Consider the following 19975-nt stretch of genomic DNA (forward strand, 5'->3'; position numbering starts at 1 on the left):
GTGATGTCAGCATCGTGTTTCGGATTTTCTTGGCTTCAACCCCCCAACAGCTAACAAAGACCTCGGAATAGCTTCCGATTACTGATCAACACACAATGTATCTGTTTTCACCAATAGAAGGCTGTTGAATTATTACCAAGAGCGTTTATAGGCCCGGCTCCCGCCCGTGGAGGTGTGATCGGCACGTTTTAGCTTCGGCTTCTAAGAGCAACATAAACATACGATGTACAGTATATTGTAATATCTCAATAAAGGCAGAGTAAAGAGAGTTAGGAGGCTTCTTTCGATTATAGGAGGCTACGATGACGGACGGGTCATTGCTAACCTTGTTTCTAAAATATATTTTATATCGATGTAGATTATGAAGAAAGCGATTGGGATAATTGCAGTGTATTCATCTGTACATCTTGACATCTCGTATGCTTACACGCCCTCAATAATTCCCCTTCTTCGAACGAGCAGCCTTGATATCTTTCGTTGCCTCCTCGATTAACCACGCACAAACAGGCTGCGCATCGCTTCCGACCCGCCAACTGCCTAGCGTAACGCCGTGCTGCTCAAGCACTTCGCTTGCGCGATCCCAACGACGTCGCCAAAGCTCCTCGCGTTTATTTGGAAGTGGCGCAGGCGGCATGCCCGACTCGCCATTGGACCCTGCTCTCCCAAGTGATTGACTAGATGAAGACCCCGAGAGGTTGAGTCGGTCGCTGGCATATTGGAACCCTTGGTATGCAGCCTGGGCGGCTGCCGCTGGGTATGATTGAATGCCACCTGAATTCCGACCCGGCGTACTTGATGCACTGGAGGAATTTGAACTGGATGTTGAAGACCCGGTGTTTGTGCGACGCGGAGGGGGACGAGGCGGTGGTGGCCTGGCGCGTGCAGCTTGCGATTGATTTCGAGAGCCTGCGGAACCATCGTCGAGGCCTTTGAGCCAAGAAGAAGGAACTTCATTCATTGATGCCCCGGTGCTACTCTGAGAGGTTGAAGGCGATGGATCCACATCAATCAATGAATCTGTCTTGGGAACGGCACGTCTGGGCGGCACAGGCGGGACTGGCTTGCGCTTGGGAGGCTCTGGGGCTGGCGCCGGTTTGGAGTCTTTTTCTGGCACATCGGAATGTGTAGCAACATTGCGCAGGGAGGATGGTCTGGAGCTCTTCGCCAAATCAGCTGGCGTAGAAACCATGCGCAGTGCAGAGGGTTTGATTGGCTTCGCTGGGCGTGGTCGTGAAGTGGCGGGGTGCGTAAGTCCCGCTGGAGGTGGCTGATCGCCGATGATGAGATCGGTGAGATCAATCAGGTCCTCAAGGTCAAGATTGCTTGGATCTGGATCACGGTGACCTACGGGCACTGCAGAGTCAACAGCAGCCGTGCCACCTCGAGGTGGCAGCGCCGGTCGGTTGGTAGCAGCGTCCGAGTGGTCCACTACATTTGGCGAACTGCGACTGCGCTTAGACTGGTCAAGATGGCCGACAGATTTGTCGAAGAACTTCTGGGTTTCTGAGGTCGTAACATCACGAATGAAGATGCCCAGGATACGGCCAGGATTTGCCAAAACGATATCAGTGTAAACCTCCAGATCAGCCTCACCACTGTCGCCGACAAGTATGAATTTTCGTTCTGGGAAGTCGCGGAGGATTTGTTCTAATGACCCCCGTTTCCTCTCTGCGGTGGGTTCAAAGATTCCTTGAAGCATGCCCGAGTACTGTTTGAGATGGAAGGAGCCCGGAGGCAATCCCACCATCTTGAAGTACCGCTCAAGGAGAGGATACAACTGCCAGGGAGCATTTGACACATAGTGAATTTTCACACCTTGATCGGCAAGTTTGCAGTACCAGTCACTGACTCCTTCAACTGTAAGTTCATCCAATTCACGGACGAAGGTGTTTCGGAACATCTCTTTCGCTCCGCTTGCAATGGCTGAGTGCTTGACTGTATCATCGATGTCACTGATCAAACTGATTCCAATTGGATCAATGACCTCAATCGGTCTTGCGACGGACAGGTCTTCAGATGCCAACACCCGAATATGAGTTGGCACAAATGGCAGTGTAGCACGCAAAGTAAAATGACCTGATTCATCCGTCGCGATATTTCGAGACTTGCTCTCATCGTCATTGAAGAAGAACACTGTCACTGGCATGCTCCCAACGGGATTCGTCAAGAATGGACGAAGTCTTTCCATCAGATGGGCATTCGCCATAGATAATTGGTCTTTACTCAAAGGTGCAGCATGATCTTGTGTTTGCTCCGCATGCGAGCCTTTCCAAGCCGGGTCTGCTTCCCTCTCAGCCTTGGCGACTAATGTTTGCATCTCCTTGTCGATATATTCGTCATCTCCCTTGCCAGAAACCTTGCCGTCACTTTCATCATTTGTACTTCCACTTGGTGTAGAGATCCCGCTCAGCTTCCTGGCCAGTGCAATCATCAGCCGGTGCTTTCGGCTCATCGGCCCCCGACCAGGAGAGTAAATCCAGCCACGCACGTCAACGGCCACAACTGCATCTTCGGTCTCCGTTGCATCCCAAATAGGTGTGGGGGGTTCATCGTCCTCATGGGCTACACCCCTGTATTCATCGATAGTTTCTGACCATGACCCCTGCCGCGAAGGTGCGCTGGTACTAGTGTTCTTCTTCTCTGTCAATTTCCTAGCATAACTGGGAAAGACCACCATCTCCTCGTCACCTGACCGTGCAATCTCCACGTCTGGGAATGCACCGGGGGTATTGTAGTAATCCTCATCATGTTCATTCCTCTGCCCCGACCATTGTGAGGTGTAGGCCTGGCGTAGCTCATTGGCCGCTTTAAAATAGTCGTAAACCTTCTTTCGGCGACTGCCAGGGGCGGCAGCACCATCACCATTCCCCGACCCCCGTGTTGATGAAAGTCCTGACTGTGCCATCGGGTCTATCGTTGTGTCCTTCGGTCCGTAGCGGGGTTCTCGGTTCGACTTCGGGTACCTTGCAGCTGGACTGTTACCGGCTGCAGAAGATTTCCACGGTCTTGATTGTCGCCGCGTTCCGAGAAGATAAGTCACAAGGCGTCCGCCAAGTCTGCTATCGCGTGTAGCGAGTCGCGCTTGTCGCTGGACGATCGCTCGGTAGACCCGCGATTGGGCTCGGTGTCGAAGCGCGGGGAGTGTCTCGTGCCGGATGCCCCAGAGACGGGATTGTGCTCGTCTGGTTGCGTGTGCGCCAACTATCAGACGAAGTATATTTGATAGTCTGCTGGGTCGAGGCTCGCGAGGGAAGGAAGGGAAAAGGGTGGTAGGCGGGCGTCTGAAGAGAGAGGGCCTCGACCGAAGGATTGGCCAACGGAAAGGTGGTTTAGGCGCCAGGGTCTCGTATCGTATGATTTATCAGGGTAAATAGTCAGAAAGAAGAAAAAAAGCCAAGTCCCGTAAGGCTATGTTGTAGAAAGTTGATTCGCGGGGAAAGAGATCGGCCATGACGATATTATTCAGATGCTCTCACCGCGTTGCAACCGAAAGATTCTGGGAAATATTATATTCATTTTTTTTTTTTTTTAAATCGCTTAATTAACTCCCGAGGTATGTTTATCTATCAAAAGTTATTCTAGTGATGTCTATAACATGTCGGGTTAATAGGGCATATGACTACATGGGAAGCCCATATGGGAGCAAATACCAAAATGCATTGGAATGTGGTTTTGATCTGTAATCTAGCTATAAAGCTTTTTGCTGTTTAAGATCTGGCTATTAATATACAAGAAATACCCAATTATGCACTGTCCTCGGTGTAGTTCACTTTCTTCGCGCGTGAACTTCGTCGAGAAAGTGATATTGAAGCCGGAGCATTGTCCACTTCCACTGAAATCTCTTCGGTCTTTTCAGTCCCTCCAGTCTCTTCAGACTCCGGGGTAGACTCAATGTCCGAAGCTTTGCGCTTGTTGCGAGCTTTGGTCGACGGACGTGTCCGCCTGGCCGGCTTTTTTACTGGCGTTTCTATCTTGATGGGTATATCTAGGGGAGCATCGTCTGCGATAGACTCAATCTTACCCTTTTTGGATGCACTTTTCTTGGGACTTGGTGTAGCTTTAGGCTTCACGATTTTCTTGGCCGGTCGGAGCCATTCTTCCATGCCCTCGGGCCAGTAGACTCTACCATCCGGTCCACCCATTCCGACTTCTTCGTCTGGGATGGTGCGAGGCGGTGGCATTGAGCCCTCTAAGTCCACAAAGGCCCCATTCTTCCTGGACTTTTTGGGCGGTTTGTGTGGTTGGTTTTCGTCAAGCCGCATGAATGGTATTATGTCGTTCACAAGATTGTAACCGGGGAGTTTGAAGTTTCTCATCAACTCAAATACGGCTTGTTCTTTGTCCTTGGCCTCAATCATCAGGTCCATGGTGGGCGCACAAGGGGGTAACGTGGTAACGCGGTCACTGTGTTTGCGCCGTTGGCGTGGTGTGATGGCGGCTGCAGTTTGTTCGGAATAATGCATCTTCTGGGTGATATTCTTCCGAGACCATGTTGCTGATATACGCTCGTAGAGAGGTATGATGTCTTCAGTGCCTTCGCGGACCTCATTGGCGTCAAAAATGATATTATGGTGATGATAGTCGAGGACAAGAGGGATATTGAGCTCCTCGCAAATAGGTAGCAGATCGTGAACAGACCAGCTAACGTCGTCATTCTCCAGAACCAGCCGATTTTTGATGTCCTGCGACAACGTGGCGTAGTTCTCTCGGAATCGGTCTAATGTAGCAGCCTTATCACCAAAGACTCCACCCATGTGCAGAATCATGACCGCATCACGGTCCTGCTGTGGGGGAAGTTTGAGTAGCTGAAGCATCTCCGAGTGATACTCGAGATCGCGAATAGAATTCTCGACGACTTCTTTCCTCGGTGATCCAAATTGAGTGAATTGGCCAGGGTGAACCGATACCCGGTGTCCGAGTTCTGCAACCACACGTCCAACATCTGCTAGTGCCTCCGAGGCGAACGGCGCTAACTTATAGCCATATTCCTTGTGACTAGCAAATGGGAACATCTCACTGCTGAGTCGCATGAACTTAATGCCATACTTGTCGTTCCAACGAATGATTTTGACCAAATCGCGTACATTTGCCAAGGCTAACCCCTCGACGAAAGCTTGTCCGCGTGCAACATCGGATGGTTGGTTACGGTCGGGACGATTCTTGATCGTGTGTGCGGGTTGGTCGGGATCTTGGAGCGGGTGTCGATTCTCGAGTATAGAGGCGATTCGACATGTCCGAGAACAGAATACGGAGGGTGTGGAATATCGAAGGTACGTATTTAGACATGCCTGTTAAAGTCAGATTCCAGTATCATCGGCGGGGGTTATGTTGTGCGCAGCACGGCGCAACTCACATATCCTAATCGGCCTTTCCAGGGAAGGGGTAGGTAGCTGCTGTTCACCGGAGGTGGTCGGCCGAGCGCCTCTTTTAGCTCTTCCGGATCAACAGGGATGTCTTCGTCTGATTCCGGGTCCAATGTAGCCTCTGCCTGACCAGCAGGTAAGGGTACATCTCCATTGAGGATATCCACCGGCTTCGCCTCCAGGCCAGGCGTCTCAGTCGCCCTGACCATATCTTCTGGATCCAGATATCTTGGTTCTGGGCCAAGATCCTGCGAATATGCACGTGATGATGTAGACCTCAATCTGTTGAGGGGATGCGCAACACTTTTAGGCGAGACGGACGAGAAGCGCAGAGCACATTGAGCAGCATGATGGGTATTTGGGGCGAACGATCTGGTTCTCGCCACAGGAACAGATTCAGGTATTCTCAATGACGTATGACGACCCTGCTGGCTAGCTTCCAAGGAATGGACATGGATAGACAAACCTTGCAGCAGACGAGCAAAAGACCGACACATTCAGCGGACTTTTGGCGGTCAAGGAGTGTTGGGGGTTTGGAGTTCGTAAGGGCGGGATATTCCACGCGCTAATCAACGCGACTCACCGCGACCACCTCTAGGGCTATCAACGTCATCAACCTCAACCTCCCCAAAATCAGAATTTGATATAATTGCGATCTCTCTACTCCGTACAGCTTGCTAGACTCCAATCCTAACATATAACATATAGTAGTGCAAAGAATGCGCCCATTGATGTCTTGGGCCCTGTAAGTGGACCTCTCTCGGATTGTACGCTCTGGACGGATGAACGTTTTTATTACCTGTAGGATACAGGATATTGAACTTGGCCGAATGTAATAACACCTGCTCCAAATTAATTTCTAATATACAGCATAACTATATTGTACATATCACTAATCATTCGGGCGGTAGCCTGCATATTAAGGCTTGGTGGCAAATGCAATGTGATATTGTGATATAGGCGCTGTAATGTATCGCGCATATATGACGGGATCCTGCACTTCAACAGTAATTGTCGCCATGGGAGACCGCAAGATGCTAAGATGGGGTGACAAGAGTTAATTCGAACTTTGAGACCGTGTTAGTATTTATAATGGCCTGCTGTTCGCAATGTTGTCCATTAGATAATCTCAGAGGGCCTAAGAATTATTGTACTATAGTGGAATTTGACTTTATAGGGGGTGACATAGGCGTTGAACGCTGGGCAGGAGAACTCAAGGGCGCTGGATTTCAGACTCGGATCACCCACATTAGTTGAACGTCATGATCGTGGCTAGACCGGGAATTGATATCACACCGAGGAAATGCGTCACGCTATTGACCCTTGATGAATCAGGACCTGTTGGCCTTTGCTTCAGGCGCTGGAGAACAGGGGATACTCCGTTCATCGTCCTTGGTTTGACGAAGGGCCCTTCCCTGTTGGACAAGATGTGATTGCCTTGCTTGATGGCGAAGCTCCATTCTTTTAAAACATGGATTACTACCGCTTTAACTCTTTTTTTATAGAAAAAAAAAAAAAAAAAAGAAAAAAGGATAGAGAGGCTAAAGGAGTGTGGTATTCTCTGGGTGACTCGTTTATCACAAGCCCAGTGTCAGGATCCAGGATTTGGTCAGATCCATGGTAGCATAGCTCTTCGAAATAGTAAGTCCGGCCGCTTGGCTGCGCTATAGTGGGTTCACGAGGATATCAAACCTCTGCAGGGAGATGAGGTGGAAATCGACACTTATGCGAAGGGTTTGAATTTCAAGGTAGGCCTAAACGCAACAGGCGGACAGAATATCACCTACCGATACGAATCCAGAGGATGTCTTATGTGCCATGGGAATTGTCGAGGCCAAAGATAATGAATTTAGACATGAAGGAGCTAGCGTAGTCTACCACATCGGTCTTGAAGTTCAAGGTCTGAAAGCCGGTGCCCGTGTCATGGTCATCGGGAGCTGCTTATTTAAGACGCGATTGATTCTCTCCGAGAACCTGTGGGAGAAGATCCCAGGTGGCTTAAGCTTCAATGATGCGGCGGGCATGCCTTGCGTGTTCAGTACACCAAAATACTATATCTTCGACATTGGAAAACTGAAAAGGGACAGGTTTGTATCCCCTTAACATCGACGCTTCTTGGGTCGACTTTTGACGTTTTTTTAGTTTATCTTTTCCAAGAATGTGTGTGATCTGGAAGAAAGACATCTGAATGTCGCGTTGCTCAGCTAACCTGATTCTGCTCAAATTTTCCCTGTGGAAAGAAGGTATTTAGCTTCTTGCTGAAGCCATAAGAAGACCAGGTGATATCTTGCTCCTTATCTGGGCTTGGAATGGACTCTCTCCTGGCAATTGAGGTTAAACAGTGGTGGAAGGCGACATTCGGGTTCGATATCAGTGTCCTCGAATTGATGGGAATGGTCACACTCGATGTACTCGGGGAGCACGCTGCTCATGGCATGCTTAAATTGTCTCATGTTATAGAAAGCAGGCTGCTTTGAGCAATATGTGGTTGTAATTGACCTTGAATATGAAAAATCAGGAAAATAAAAGCAATGATAGTGATATGCCAGCCAGATCTCGCGCCCATTCGAAGCGACAGCTGAGTACCAGCTGAGCAATATACACTGTTTAGACATGATGTGATACCTCTTGCTGAGGAAGTCGGAATATCGTTGCCCAAATTCCCAATGACACAGCGAGCATGGCGAGCAAGATCGGCTGCAACACTGTCACTCCCTTAGCCTGGGCAATAGCGCCAATCATGAATGGGAAAACAGCACCACCACCCATCGAAAAGGCAGCCGCAAACCCAATAGCAGCAACGTGAAGATTCTTTGGTAGCAATCGTGTCGCCACAATCACAACTCCCGGGAAGATAGTCCCCATAAAGAATCCAACAAATGCAACCGCAACCGCGGACACAATGAACTCAGGCACGAGCCAAAAAATGAGCTCAAGAACAATTGCAAGCAAGAGGTATATAGCAATGGACAACTTCTCTCCAATTCGAGGTGACACAAACCCTAGCACGAATCGACCGACTGTGATGCCGAGCCAGAAGCCTGTCTCTGCCATTCCGGATTCAAATGGATCGCCGTGTCGGACGTTCGTCATAAATACAACAATCCAACCACCGATTGCTACCTCAATTCCGCCATAGAGGAAGAGGAAGATAGCGCATATCCAGGTGACTTTATATGTGAGGGCAAGGCGTGTTTGAGAGAATGCCCCCCTCTACCTGGGAAACTGGGATTTTCTTCTTGGTATTTGCTCCCAGTTTCATCCCAGAAAGCGCTGGTGGAGTAAACTAGCGCGATAGCAGCTGCTCCAGTCTGTATTTCATTGTCAGTTTGTCGGTATCCAGTGAGATGAGATAGGGAGGATCGAGATACCATCAGGTAGTAATAAGAATACCATTCCCATCCAGCTTTGATGATTAGAGTTGTAGCAACGAGAGGGCTTATTGTGGCCCCGATGCCATAGAATCCATGGAAGAAACCGAGCACTTCATGCGAGTTCGCCATGTTTCCGATCCATACATTCCATGCTGCATTGTGAAATCCGCTCCCCAAACCAACCAGAATATACATAATCACCAGAACTGGGAATGGTGGGTGGGTAGATATGACTGCAAACGCAATGACATGGCAAATCGGAGCAATTATTGTGATTCCTCGTCTGCCGAGAGTCTGATGAACTAAATTGCTCAAGATAGCGGACACGGTATATCCTACAAAAGGCGAAAGGAACACCAGGGAAACGACCGTATAGCTTTTTTGATAGTAAATCTCCAACTAAATAGTTCGAATAAGATGGTCAGTGATATACCACAGGGATCAGGTGAAGGTTGAATTGGTGACACAAACATAGGGAATAATTGCTCCATATGCAGCATCATTGGACCCCATCACGAATGCACACCAAAACGTAGCCGTCACCTTCCATATTGTTGTTTTCGACTCGTTCCATCTTGGTGCGACGTTTACTGCATGCAATGGTGGTGTTTCATCTGTCTCTGAAGACGTAGCTTCAGGCGTGTATTGGTATTCGGCAGGTTCACCTGGTGTGGGTGGCCAAGAGGACCGGCTCGGGCTTGCACTTCTGGTACTCATCTCTGGATGTTGAAAAGTCGAAAGTGAGATCTTAAGGGGTGTAAGATTGCGGGGGGTATATGAGACATGTCATGCGGGGGGAACCCGACAACTGGTGAATGTAACCATATCCTATATGTGTGGATTTATAGAAATTCCCCTATATGAGTATGAGTCATAATGTCTATGTTCCAGTTTCACTTCTGTTTTCAAGCCGCTATATCCATATCTGGTTCAAACGTCTATTAGTAATAAATCTCCAAAGGCAGAATTCGGATATTGAAATGATGATATAAAAAGCCATCAAGAGCGCCAAGATAGATGTAGTAGCATATACCATAGAACCCTGTCAATCTCCAAATCGGGTAAAAGGTAAATTTCAAATGCATCTCCGACCTAGATCTTGACTAATTATATACAGGTATCAAGGTTGTTTTGCCTCCAGGCCATCGCATACACAAGTTCATTTGGATTAGAAAAAGAGGAAGAAGAAAAAAAGAAGCCAAGTAACATTCGTTATCCAAAAGAAAACAAGTAACTATAAAAATAGTATAGGAGTATAGTTAAATGCCGGTCACGTGGTGGTATTCTCCGAGACCATCAGCGCGTATTTTCCCGACGCTCTCCAAGTCTTCAAAACATTTATCTTGGGAAAAAACCACGTCACAGAAGCGGTTTCTAGTCGAAATGGCTAACCCTTCGGTATCCCCAATTAAGACTAATCTAAAAGAGTTCCTTCAACCGCTCCGGGTCGAACTTGAGACCTTGTATGATTTATCGTGCCGGCTATCGTCGTCCTATAAAAAGTTGGCCGCGGAATCTACAGAACACTTTATTCCATCGGCTCTTACTCGTCTTCCAACGGGCCATGAAACAGGTCGCTATCTTGGCGTCTATTTTGGTATGTCTTACCTTCGTGTGGCCTTCATCGACCTCTTAGGAGATCAACATGTGGAAGGACATCCACGCGTACGGCGCACATTAGAGAAGGCATGGCCCATTGAAGATCATTTACGAAAGGATCATTGTGTTGACCTCTTTACATGGATTGGAGACTGTATCGCCGAGGTGGTGGCAGACAGACTGGCCAACCCAAGTGAAGAGCGGATTGACCAAATAACGACAGGCATTTCCTTCTGTCTACCTATAAAGTATAGTATTCCCACCCAGATTCCGCTGTACGTTTCTCCGACTAATCTAGTGTAGACAAGATTCCCTCGATGAAGCTATCTTGATGCCAACAGGGAAAGGCTTTTCTCTAAGCTCAGACCTCAATCTCCGCCAAGCCCTGTTGAATGGATATGAACGCCACACATATTCAACTCATGGCGATGAAATGAACATGCCTGCTAAGCGCCGCAGGTTGTTTTCTCTTCCTAAACTGAAAATCGCAGTCATGATCAATGATACGACAGCGACTCTTGCTTCATTGGCGTACTCGATCCCTTCTTTTCCCAACACCCGTGTTGTTATGGGTCTGATCGTGGGCGCGGGATGCAACACGACTGTTCCCATGAAACTTGCCGACTTGCATGAATCCAAAACTAAAACCATTCTTGAAAAGCACCCCGATGCACAGGAAACGCTCATCTCGACTGAATGGACTCTCTCCACAGCGGCGGCTTCTTTCGACGAGCTTGGTATTCGAACAAAATGGGATCTTGAGCTGGATAGAAATTGCAAAAGACCTGGTTTCCAGCCAATGGAATATATGGTCGGCGGTGGATACACTGGCGAGCTCGTCCGCACCGTCTGTTATGATTGGTTCCATGGAGTTTTGGGAATAGAACGCTCTAAGTTACCGCTGAAATTGGTTGAAGAATATTCTCTTTCAACAGAATATCTCTCCCTGGTCGTTGCTTCTTCTCTGTGCGATGAACGCTTAGCAAGCGAGTTGTCCAAGACACTGCAGCCATCTTCCGAGAGCGATTGGATCTGGTCGCCTGAATATGCCCGTGATATTCGGGCCATTGCCTCAGCTGTGCAGCATCGAGCGGCTTCTTTGGTGGCATCTGCAGTTGTTGGTCTCCTGGGCTGCACTAATGAAGTCCAATTGTGCAACACGGCACCCAAGTGTACCAATGGAAAACAAGTCAATTCGGACACTGAAGTTATTGAACAAACGGACTCCTCATCATCAACGCCAGGTTGGAATAGCGGGCCGGAGGAGCTCGCCGTTGCTTTCTCTGGTGGAGTGATTCAACACTATCCTCACTATAAAGAAACTGTACAGAGATATATTGATCGACTGCTGCTGCGAGCTGGTCCTCAAGCAGGCGGAAAGAGTGTCTTCTTGCGGGAGGCCAGTGATGGCGGGATCATTGGAACTGGTGTCCTTGCAGGAACCGCGTCAGGGGAAATCGGGGAAATCAAGGCCACTAACAATTAGTTTCGATCAATTTCTCTCAACTGATAGTCACATAGGTGCATTATAGATGCATTGTAAAATATATCTCGCATTGCCAGGGGCTTCAGCAGCGCAAAAAAGAAGCCCCACTTGGGCAGGAACCCGACATCGGTGCATTTTTATGCCGTTCTGTAAACTAAAGAACTTATTAATGTCATTTGAATCAGAGATATACCTCAGAAATTGTCAAGAGCCCGCTATCTGCTTTTCGCTGGTCAGCCTAAAGCCTTGTACAAATATATCAGCCCTATTCTTGGTGGGAACCCGCCAAGAACACTGAAGACTTTTCCTTTTTTTTTCCATTGCCTCAAACACGAAAAATCACAATGAAGTTCTTCGATGTGAGCAAATTCCCATTGTTTCTATAAATTTGACTAACACTGGAGACAGGTCGCTGTCACATTCACTGCAGACCAATTCCAAGGTATTTACCGAGGAAAGCAATATCACGAACCAGATTTTGCAGAAGTCCTGAAAAGAGCGCGAGACCATGGCTGTGAAAAGATCATGCTCACCACGATGACTCTGGAAGGTGCAAAACAAAACCTGCAGGCAGTGAGGGAGTTCCCCGCGATGTGCAAAATGACCTTGGGCGTACACCCGTACCATGCCGCCGAGATCTATGAACAGCCAGAATCAGAATATCTCAACGAGCTGCGCGAATTAGGTGAAATGCTTCTAGCTGAGGATCCCTCGCCCCTAGCTGGGTTTGGGGAAATCGGGTTGGACTATGAGTACCTGGATCGAGCCGATAAGGAAACGCAGCAACGCGCATTCCGCGAGCAATTAGAGCTGGCCGTGCAATTCCAACTACCGCTGTTCTTACACGTTCGTGAATCAGCCGAAGACTTTATTTCCATCATCAAGCCATTTCTGCCAAGACTGCCGCGTGGCGGGTTGGTGCATTCTTTTGCGGGGACGAAGGGGGAGATGCTCCAGCTCGTAGAACTGGGTCTTGAGATTAGTGTCAACGGTATCTCATTCCGGACGGACGAGCAGTTGGAAATGGTCAGGCATATTCCATTGGATAAGTTGCAATTGGAGACTGATGCGCCGTGGTGCGAGGTCTTGTCTAATGACCCCAAAATCGCGGCTTACCTGGAAACTGCGAGGCCTTTGCCGGCTAGTCGGAAGTATAACAAGTTTATACTGGGGCAAATGGTCAAGACACGCAATGAAAGTTGTTCTATGGAGCGTGTAGTATTAGTTGTGGCGGGTTTGAAGGGTATTGCTGCAGAGGAGGTGGTTGAGGCTGCTTGGAATAATAGTAGTCGAATGTTTTGGTTGTGAACACATGTCTTTGAGCCAATGTATATAATTGGAATCATGTGGCAGGACTTCAGATAAATTTTCCTCCTAATTTAGGTAGTCTACTTGGATCATTGGAACTATCGGTGTTTGGAGCTCAGTTCCTTGCTAGTAGAGCCATGCACAGCACGTCAAAGTGCACGGTATAGATCTCGTAGCAACAAGCTTTTGCCGGCATGAACATAATCGAAAGAGATCTTGATAGATCGACCGAGATGTAAACAATGCTCCTTAGGTAATCATGATTGGTGCCCTGAATAGGCATCTAGGGGGAGGAAGACAGGGGTTTTGATTGCCCCCTAGGGCTTGCCGTGGACTGCGTGTTGATCCCGGAACTTGGTTGCCGGACAGTTGTGATTTATAAATCATTGTGACGCGTCCTTTTTTTAGTTTTTATGAGATCATCAAGATTCTTGAAGAGAATCTAGCCCACGGATATCAATATTGATAGTTGGAATGAAGGAAGTCATGTATGGTGCCTTCTTTCTCACATTCGATCCCTCATCGCCCATGAGCTTTACAATCCAATTGCCCCTCGAGTAGCTAGTTGCCACTCAACAGTTGGTTTGGCGATCTGGGTATCTAAGCGTTCAAACAAGGTCGATATGGAATCTGCGTGAATCTTTCTAGTGTATGAGTCGTGTAATGTAGACCTATGGATTCTGTTAGATTTTCAATGATTTGTACTTCAGCCTTTATGCAAAGAAAGACATGCATGATGGTGGGGGACCATCTTGAGGTTGTTGGAGGGGATGGCTATGGTTTGTTGACATTCTTTACGTTGCGAGGGCGCCAAACCATCGCATGGGCAAGCGCCGCAACATGATGGCATCGGCCATTCCTCTGTAGAGTTATGTGGAATGTTGTTGACTACTGGCCATGTATTTATAATAAATGTTGTCGACCACCCTGAATGTCTTTCTTTTTCTCAAGCCTCTATAAACATAAAATCGTCTCTATTGACCCTGGTGGTTAAGTGTTTATCAATATACCAAAGGTTCTCCAAGACACTGTAAGTGAAGCGTTAGCGATTGCTTCGTTCTTTCCTCATTCGATGTTGCCATTATCAGATTTGAGACTAACAATCATAGAAACACAATCACAATGAAGGGCACATTGATCCTTTCTGGCCTTTTGGCCACCGTTGTCTCGGCTCACATGCAGCTTAGCAAGCCGTACCCTATCCGCAGTCCCCTCAACAAGGATGGCAAGGGCGAGAAGGATTATTCTTACACCAATCCGCTTTCCAGCTCCGGTAGCGACTACCCATGCAAAGGATACGCCAAGGATAAATTTGAAGCCGTCGCTACATGGCAACCAGGCTCTTCCCAAGAGATGACGTTGGAAGGCAGTGCCGTCCACGATGGTGGCTCATGTCAGCTCGCCCTTACGTATGATCAGGGTAAGACCTTCAAGGTCATTGAGTCGATCGAGGGTGACTGCCCTATCGCCAAGAAGTACCAATTCGAGGTCCCCTCCGACGCACCAAGCGGTGATGCTCTCTTCGCTTGGACCTGGTTTAACAAGGTCGGCAACCGCGAGATGTACATGAATTGTGCTATGATCACCATTGGTGGCTCCAGCAAGCGCAGTGCTGCTGTCGACTCCGTCGACAGTGAAGCCAATCAGGGTGCAGTGCCCAAGCTCAACAAGAAGCCCACCGAGAAGGGGCCCAACAACCATGCCAATGACCAGACCGAGAACGCCAAGACCGGCTTCAGTAGCCTCCCCGAGCTCTTCGTTGCCAATGTGAACCAGGCTGGCAAGTGTGTGACCATCGAGGGCCAGGCCGTTCACTTCCCCAAGCCTGGCCCCAAGGTTATTGGCAAGGCCGACGGCCCTGGATACAAGTGCTCCGACCATGCTCCCTTCCTCGAAAGCAGCTCCGGGTCCGAGACCAAGTCCGAGAAGAAGCCCGCGACTACTGGCACCACCAAGTCCGAGAAAAAGCCCGCGACCACCCTCACCAGCGCCACCAAGCCCGAGAAGAAGCCCGCTACCGACAGCACCAGCGCCACCAAGTCCGAGAAGAAGCCCACTACTGACAGCGCCACCACCGTAGCCAAGGCCGTCTCTAAGATCGCCCAGGCCTTTGGAACTGCCGCCGCCGGCAGTGGCACCCGTGTGGTCTCCACTGAAGACTCAGCCAAGAACCAGTTCAGCGACTACGTCGGCGGATGGCCTTGCCACTCTGGGGACATCATCTGTGCCCCTGACGGACTGTCCTTTGCCATGTGCAGTAACGGCAAACCCATCTTCATGGGCTCCGTCGCTGCTGGTACTATTTGCCGCTCGGGCGTTATCACTGCTCGCCAGTAAAGGCGTCCAATTTTCTACTTTTCATTTCTCTTGGTGTTACTTTTTCGATACATCCCAGTGAATATTTCAAGCTAACAGCAGTCCATAGACTGACTGTATCAGTCGAGTGATCTTCGCTCGCCACAGCCGGTGTTTGGACTCTGAAAGTTGGTGTTTTCTTTCAGCCCGGCTTTTGGGCGCTCTGTATTGTTTTTTAATCCTTTACCCATACCTGTTAAGCGATGAGCCCGTTGATGTCCCCGTGCTGACGATCTTGTCATGCAAACTATCTAATGATTCCGTGTGTTAATTTAAATTATGGACCTTGGTTATGCTATACGCGCCAGCCCCTGCATGAACCCAATCAAACTGAGTGACAAGAAGAGATGTCATGTCGGCACATATTAAGGAAGGTTAAGTTAAGGAAATTATAGTACTTACACCCACTATTAATCAACCTATAAGCGCGCTCGCCCTTACTCGCCCGTGAGCTGCGCGACTACCCTTATATTTTTACCTTAACCACCTAAATCGCGCGCACTTAATCTAGTGGATGAAAAGTGCGGATTTAAATCATCTAGGGCGTACTTCAGTTTTATCACACTCAACCTCTAGTGCTTAAGTACGGCTGAGCGGACCGGAAGCCCTGTTTTCCACATCCTATAGTCGTATGTACTGAGTGTACCACTAGAGAGTGATAATACCTATATATAATAAACAAGGTAGTAATAGGGACGGGATGAGTGCGTAATGATAGATAGGAATCGGCAGTGATGAAGCTATTTTATCTTAATATAGCTTAATAAAACATCAATATGAAAAAACACCAAATGGAAAGAAGTAACATAAGCATAGCCGGCTTCAAAACGAGAACAAGACCAAACCCGAAAAAGGAAAATTCAAAACAGCGCCCCAGCTGCCCATGATCAATTGCAGGATTAATCACCCCGGCACTATAATTGGATCTTATAGTGGGACTGCTTCTTTAAATGAATGCTGGCGGACGCGCGTTTCTGTAGTCTGGAAGAGGCAGATTGACCGTCATCTCACCAAGATTAGTGCCCATATGCTTCCTTTGGGTGTTATCCGGCATTGACAAAACGAACAACAAATGGTGGATCCATACACCCGACAGCCGATCTCCTGAGCTTCCTTTGCATCCTGGAGTTACAGAAGTTTTAATGTCAACCCAGTAGGGAAGTAGAGGTTGACCATTAACTATGATATTCGCCTGCAATATCACATTCTGAACCTCTACCTGCCCACCAGCGGTCTGTTTGATTCCTTTCCCAAAAACGGGCACAGGTGCGCCAGATAAATTTTCAATTCGGTTTCTATCCTCAGAGAAGATCCGCATTGACGACGCGCCTGTGTCTTCGAGAAAATCAAAAGTCATGGTAGTCGCCATTGTATTCGTTGCTTGGGTAGTTGGGTTTCGAAGCGATATCCAAATCTATTAGATTTTCGCATGTCAGTGCTTGTGGCCTTAGTGTTCACTTCATGAGAGACGGTACCATATGTATTGCGAGCCCTGGATAGCACGGGTTCAGAGAGAAAAACAAGTATAAATGGCCCGGGGTGCAATCATCGATCTAAATATTGGAATCAGCACCCTGTGAATGCCTCTGTGATTTGGTTTTGAATAGTACTGTGGCGCTGGACTGATGTTTCCATTCTGGATTTCTTTCTCGATCCCAACTTACTCCTTCTACCCAAAATCCCTTTGGGCCATGCTTTGCACTAAGAGAATAAAATTCCTGCATATCCAACTTTTTGGGACCAGCAATCAGCTTATCCTTTGACCAATAACTGACTGAATCCCTATCCCAGATCAGTTTTCCAGAGCGGTAAGCAGTCATGATAGCTTTGACATTGGAAAGATTATCATCGTCGTCTCTGGCCTCGAAACTCCGCTGAAGCTTTTTCAAGCAATCGAGGCGTTGAACAATTTCCCAACTAAGGCCTTCAGGTTCGGAGTTGATCATGTCCCTAAATGAGGAATGGCCATTGGCGTTAGAACATGCAACAAAACAAAAACAGAGTATAGAGTGCAGTGTCTCCTTACATTCTTTCTTGCTTGATGGCTGTAAACGATATCATCCTGTTTTGAAAAAATTGAGGTAGGATTCCCTCTGAAATGCGTTCTTTGCATCTCTCAATTTGGCCGTCAACATCACTTCAACAAAATGTTAGTGAAGAAAACGGAATCCATGGGGGGGGGGGACTCTTGATCTTACAATTCGTCGAGATCCGGCTCATCTACACTCCATCCGTCAGGCAGCTGGGATTGATCTGTAATAGGAACCTCACGCGGTCCCCATACTCTCCTGCCGGGCCTGCCTTGGCTAGATGGTTCAGGGAAATTAAAATTAGCCCCACGCTCGAGGAGCTTGGTTGCAAGGGCAACATGAGGCGAAATAGGATCAGACTCTTTGCCTTTTTCCTGGTAGAGGCCAAGAATATCAGCATTTACAATCTTTATAGCTGGATTGCTTTGAGGGGCTCTGTTAAACAGAGAGCGGTGGGCCATAGTACCTTCTTCTTGCCCTTATCTAGAGCTGACTTGGACGCAGTACTGGAACCAGTCGCTTTCGACTTTCGAACACGCTTGCCTTCAATAAGACCGTGTAGAATCTCCTCGCCCTTTTCCTGCTTTTGGCGGCGAGTGGTAGGCATTCCGATCTAGAATGATGAGTATTTCGGATTGAAACACAAAGTGAAAAGCGCAAAGAGCCTAAAGCAAGGTGATAAAAGATTCGAGGCCGAACATCGATCATATTGATAACTTTTTCCTTGAGGTCAGCCTTCATTGGTTTTCGGACAAAGGTGAGAAGTCAAAGAAATGTTTCGAGTCGAGCTTGGCAGAGGTCCAGGGAGCCAAAGAAAGCCTCGAGGACAAAGAACGAGCTACAAAGTGCCAATCAAGAATTCTGATTTTCTCTTTTCCTTTACCTTGTTGGGTCCACGGCTCTTATCCTGGCTTATGTACTGCACTCTATGTCTAAAAATGATCTTAGCTCCGCCTTGAAAGAAAAATAGAATACAAAAACAAGCTAGCCAATGGTGAGATCTGCATGGGAAATCTGGGGGAAACCGGGGTCTTCTCACTCCATTCTCACCTCTATCACCTTGGTCTCCAGAACTCTCACTCACATCACCCACACTCACCCTAAGGTAATCCTGTGGCCGTGAAGGAGATAGATGAAGGTGAAAGTCTCTGATATTCAATCTATGTGGAAACAGGGTATTTATACCCTCTAACAAACAATCATGGGACGGTCCAATGTCCAACAGTATGTATCAGGCTACATGTGGGAGAGAATTATAGAATGCAGGAGCTATCAAGATCGGTGTATCTGAAGCTTTGATTGCTTCGGGGACTTTTCAATCGGAGTAGCAGCGTAGGAAGCTCTATCACTTTATGCTATATTAGTCTTCTCTTCTCTTACTTCTCTCTGTTCTCACTACTCTCTCACAGTTATTATATTAACGAAAAGCATACGTCTTTCAATATACCTGCAGTATCCTAAACAGACTGTCTTAGTTATTGTATAGTACTGCGTAGCCTAAATTTTCAGGCTAGATTAAAACAAGTGCATACGACCCTGAGCGCTATGCCCCTTCGTACACGTCTGATGTAATATTCTCTTCCTTATTTCCATAGAAGAGCTGCTGCGGGTGCTTCACTGCGTCACTCAGAATTCATTGCCTTCCTGATCCTCGATCTTCTCAAAATATGCCTCCCACCAGGACTCCGACCCAACCGCCCGTGAGTATACAACATGTCACTATTGATGTAAATCGTATCACTAAGATCACCTCAGACTGCGCCTTCTCCTAAGCGCGCTACTTAAGCGAACGGGTCCAGTGAGAGAGTACCTACAGCGATCAACAGCAAATTACACCGGAAAGCGTCTCGGTGAGCGCATATGTGGAATCTCTCCTTATCCAGATCGTGGGAGAAGTATTCCAACAAGAATACACCAGCTGTTTACAAAACGATGGCTCCTGGGCCAAGTGCATTCGCTTCCACGATGTGCATCGATGACCGCACTGTCACGGCGTGCGGAAATTGCCAATGGAACGGGCAGGATAGGTGTTACAATATCTTCTAGTACCTTGTCCCCGACACTCCCCGTTGTCACTAGCGCGGCCGCTCATCCCGGTCTTCTATCAATTTGCCGGAGATTCGTACTAACACTCACAACAACAAGGCCGAAGCCGGCCTAGCGGTTACCGAAAGTCTAAAACATGTCGTTCGATTGACACTTCTGATAGAATTCAACTTCAATGGAGTTCAAAGGCACAATGCTCTAGTTCTTCTCTTCTAATGTATTACCTACGTAGTCCTGCCACATCGTTTTGGAATCCCTACTCTATCCTACAGAATTCTCATACACTTCATGTAACCATACGTAGCTACAACTGTAAGTAAGGGAGGAAGCGTACTCAAACAATTTGATCAGTAAATTCAAGAGGCCACAGTTGATCGAATCCTCCATTTCGTCACGAATCTCGATTTGCAGTTC

The 19975-nt window shown here is 47.9% G+C and overlaps 8 protein-coding genes across 8 annotated transcripts; 4 read left to right on the forward strand and 4 right to left on the reverse strand.

Moving 5' to 3' along the window:
- Window positions 1–433: 433 nt before the first annotated feature.
- N7517_011587 (phosphatidate phosphatase App1 family protein) lies at window positions 434–2905 on the reverse strand (the record flags this gene model as incomplete). Its single annotated transcript, XM_056729310.1, has 1 exon — window positions 434–2905. One exon carries the CDS (start codon window positions 2903–2905, stop codon window positions 434–436), a length of 2472 nt encoding a protein of 823 aa, XP_056575125.1.
- Window positions 2906–3743: 838 nt separating this feature from the next.
- Window positions 3744–5860, reverse strand: N7517_011588 (UV-endonuclease UVE-1; the record flags this gene model as incomplete). Its single annotated transcript, XM_056729311.1, has 2 exons — window positions 3744–5288; window positions 5354–5860. 2 exons carry the CDS (start codon window positions 5858–5860, stop codon window positions 3744–3746), a joined length of 2052 nt encoding a protein of 683 aa, XP_056575126.1.
- Window positions 5861–7181: 1321 nt separating this feature from the next.
- N7517_011589 (uncharacterized protein) lies at window positions 7182–7466 on the forward strand (the record flags this gene model as incomplete). The annotated part of the gene is made up of 1 exon (XM_056729312.1): window positions 7182–7466. The coding sequence occupies one exon, from the start codon at window positions 7182–7184 to the stop codon at window positions 7464–7466; it is 285 nt and encodes a 94-aa protein (XP_056575127.1).
- A 504-nt stretch (window positions 7467–7970) lies between these two features.
- On the reverse strand, window positions 7971–8932 carry N7517_011590 (MFS transporter; the record flags this gene model as incomplete). Its single annotated transcript, XM_056729313.1, has 3 exons — window positions 7971–8533; window positions 8581–8674; window positions 8735–8932. The coding sequence occupies 3 exons, from the start codon at window positions 8930–8932 to the stop codon at window positions 7971–7973; spliced, it is 855 nt and encodes a 284-aa protein (XP_056575128.1).
- Window positions 8933–10120: 1188 nt separating this feature from the next.
- N7517_011591 (hexokinase family protein) lies at window positions 10121–11822 on the forward strand (the record flags this gene model as incomplete). Its single annotated transcript, XM_056729314.1, has 2 exons — window positions 10121–10611; window positions 10640–11822. The coding sequence occupies 2 exons, from the start codon at window positions 10121–10123 to the stop codon at window positions 11820–11822; spliced, it is 1674 nt and encodes a 557-aa protein (XP_056575129.1).
- Window positions 11823–12166: 344 nt separating this feature from the next.
- Window positions 12167–13130, forward strand: N7517_011592 (TatD family hydrolase; the record flags this gene model as incomplete). The annotated part of the gene is made up of 2 exons (XM_056729315.1): window positions 12167–12181; window positions 12231–13130. The coding sequence occupies 2 exons, from the start codon at window positions 12167–12169 to the stop codon at window positions 13128–13130; spliced, it is 915 nt and encodes a 304-aa protein (XP_056575130.1).
- Window positions 13131–14252: 1122 nt separating this feature from the next.
- N7517_011593 (putative extracellular protein) lies at window positions 14253–15467 on the forward strand (the record flags this gene model as incomplete). The annotated part of the gene is made up of 1 exon (XM_056729316.1): window positions 14253–15467. One exon carries the CDS (start codon window positions 14253–14255, stop codon window positions 15465–15467), a length of 1215 nt encoding a protein of 404 aa, XP_056575131.1.
- Window positions 15468–16431: 964 nt separating this feature from the next.
- Window positions 16432–18122, reverse strand: N7517_011594 (uncharacterized protein; the record flags this gene model as incomplete). Its single annotated transcript, XM_056729317.1, has 5 exons — window positions 16432–16899; window positions 17150–17435; window positions 17512–17622; window positions 17684–17889; window positions 17982–18122. 5 exons carry the CDS (start codon window positions 18120–18122, stop codon window positions 16432–16434), a joined length of 1212 nt encoding a protein of 403 aa, XP_056575132.1.
- Window positions 18123–19975: the final 1853 nt, after the last annotated feature.

Source organism: Penicillium concentricum (assembly GCF_028827145.1).
Source record: "Penicillium concentricum strain IBT 3081 chromosome Unknown utg000006l_segment0_segment0, whole genome shotgun sequence".
In the NCBI taxonomy this organism is placed as follows: Eukaryota; Fungi; Ascomycota; class Eurotiomycetes; order Eurotiales; family Aspergillaceae; genus Penicillium; species Penicillium concentricum.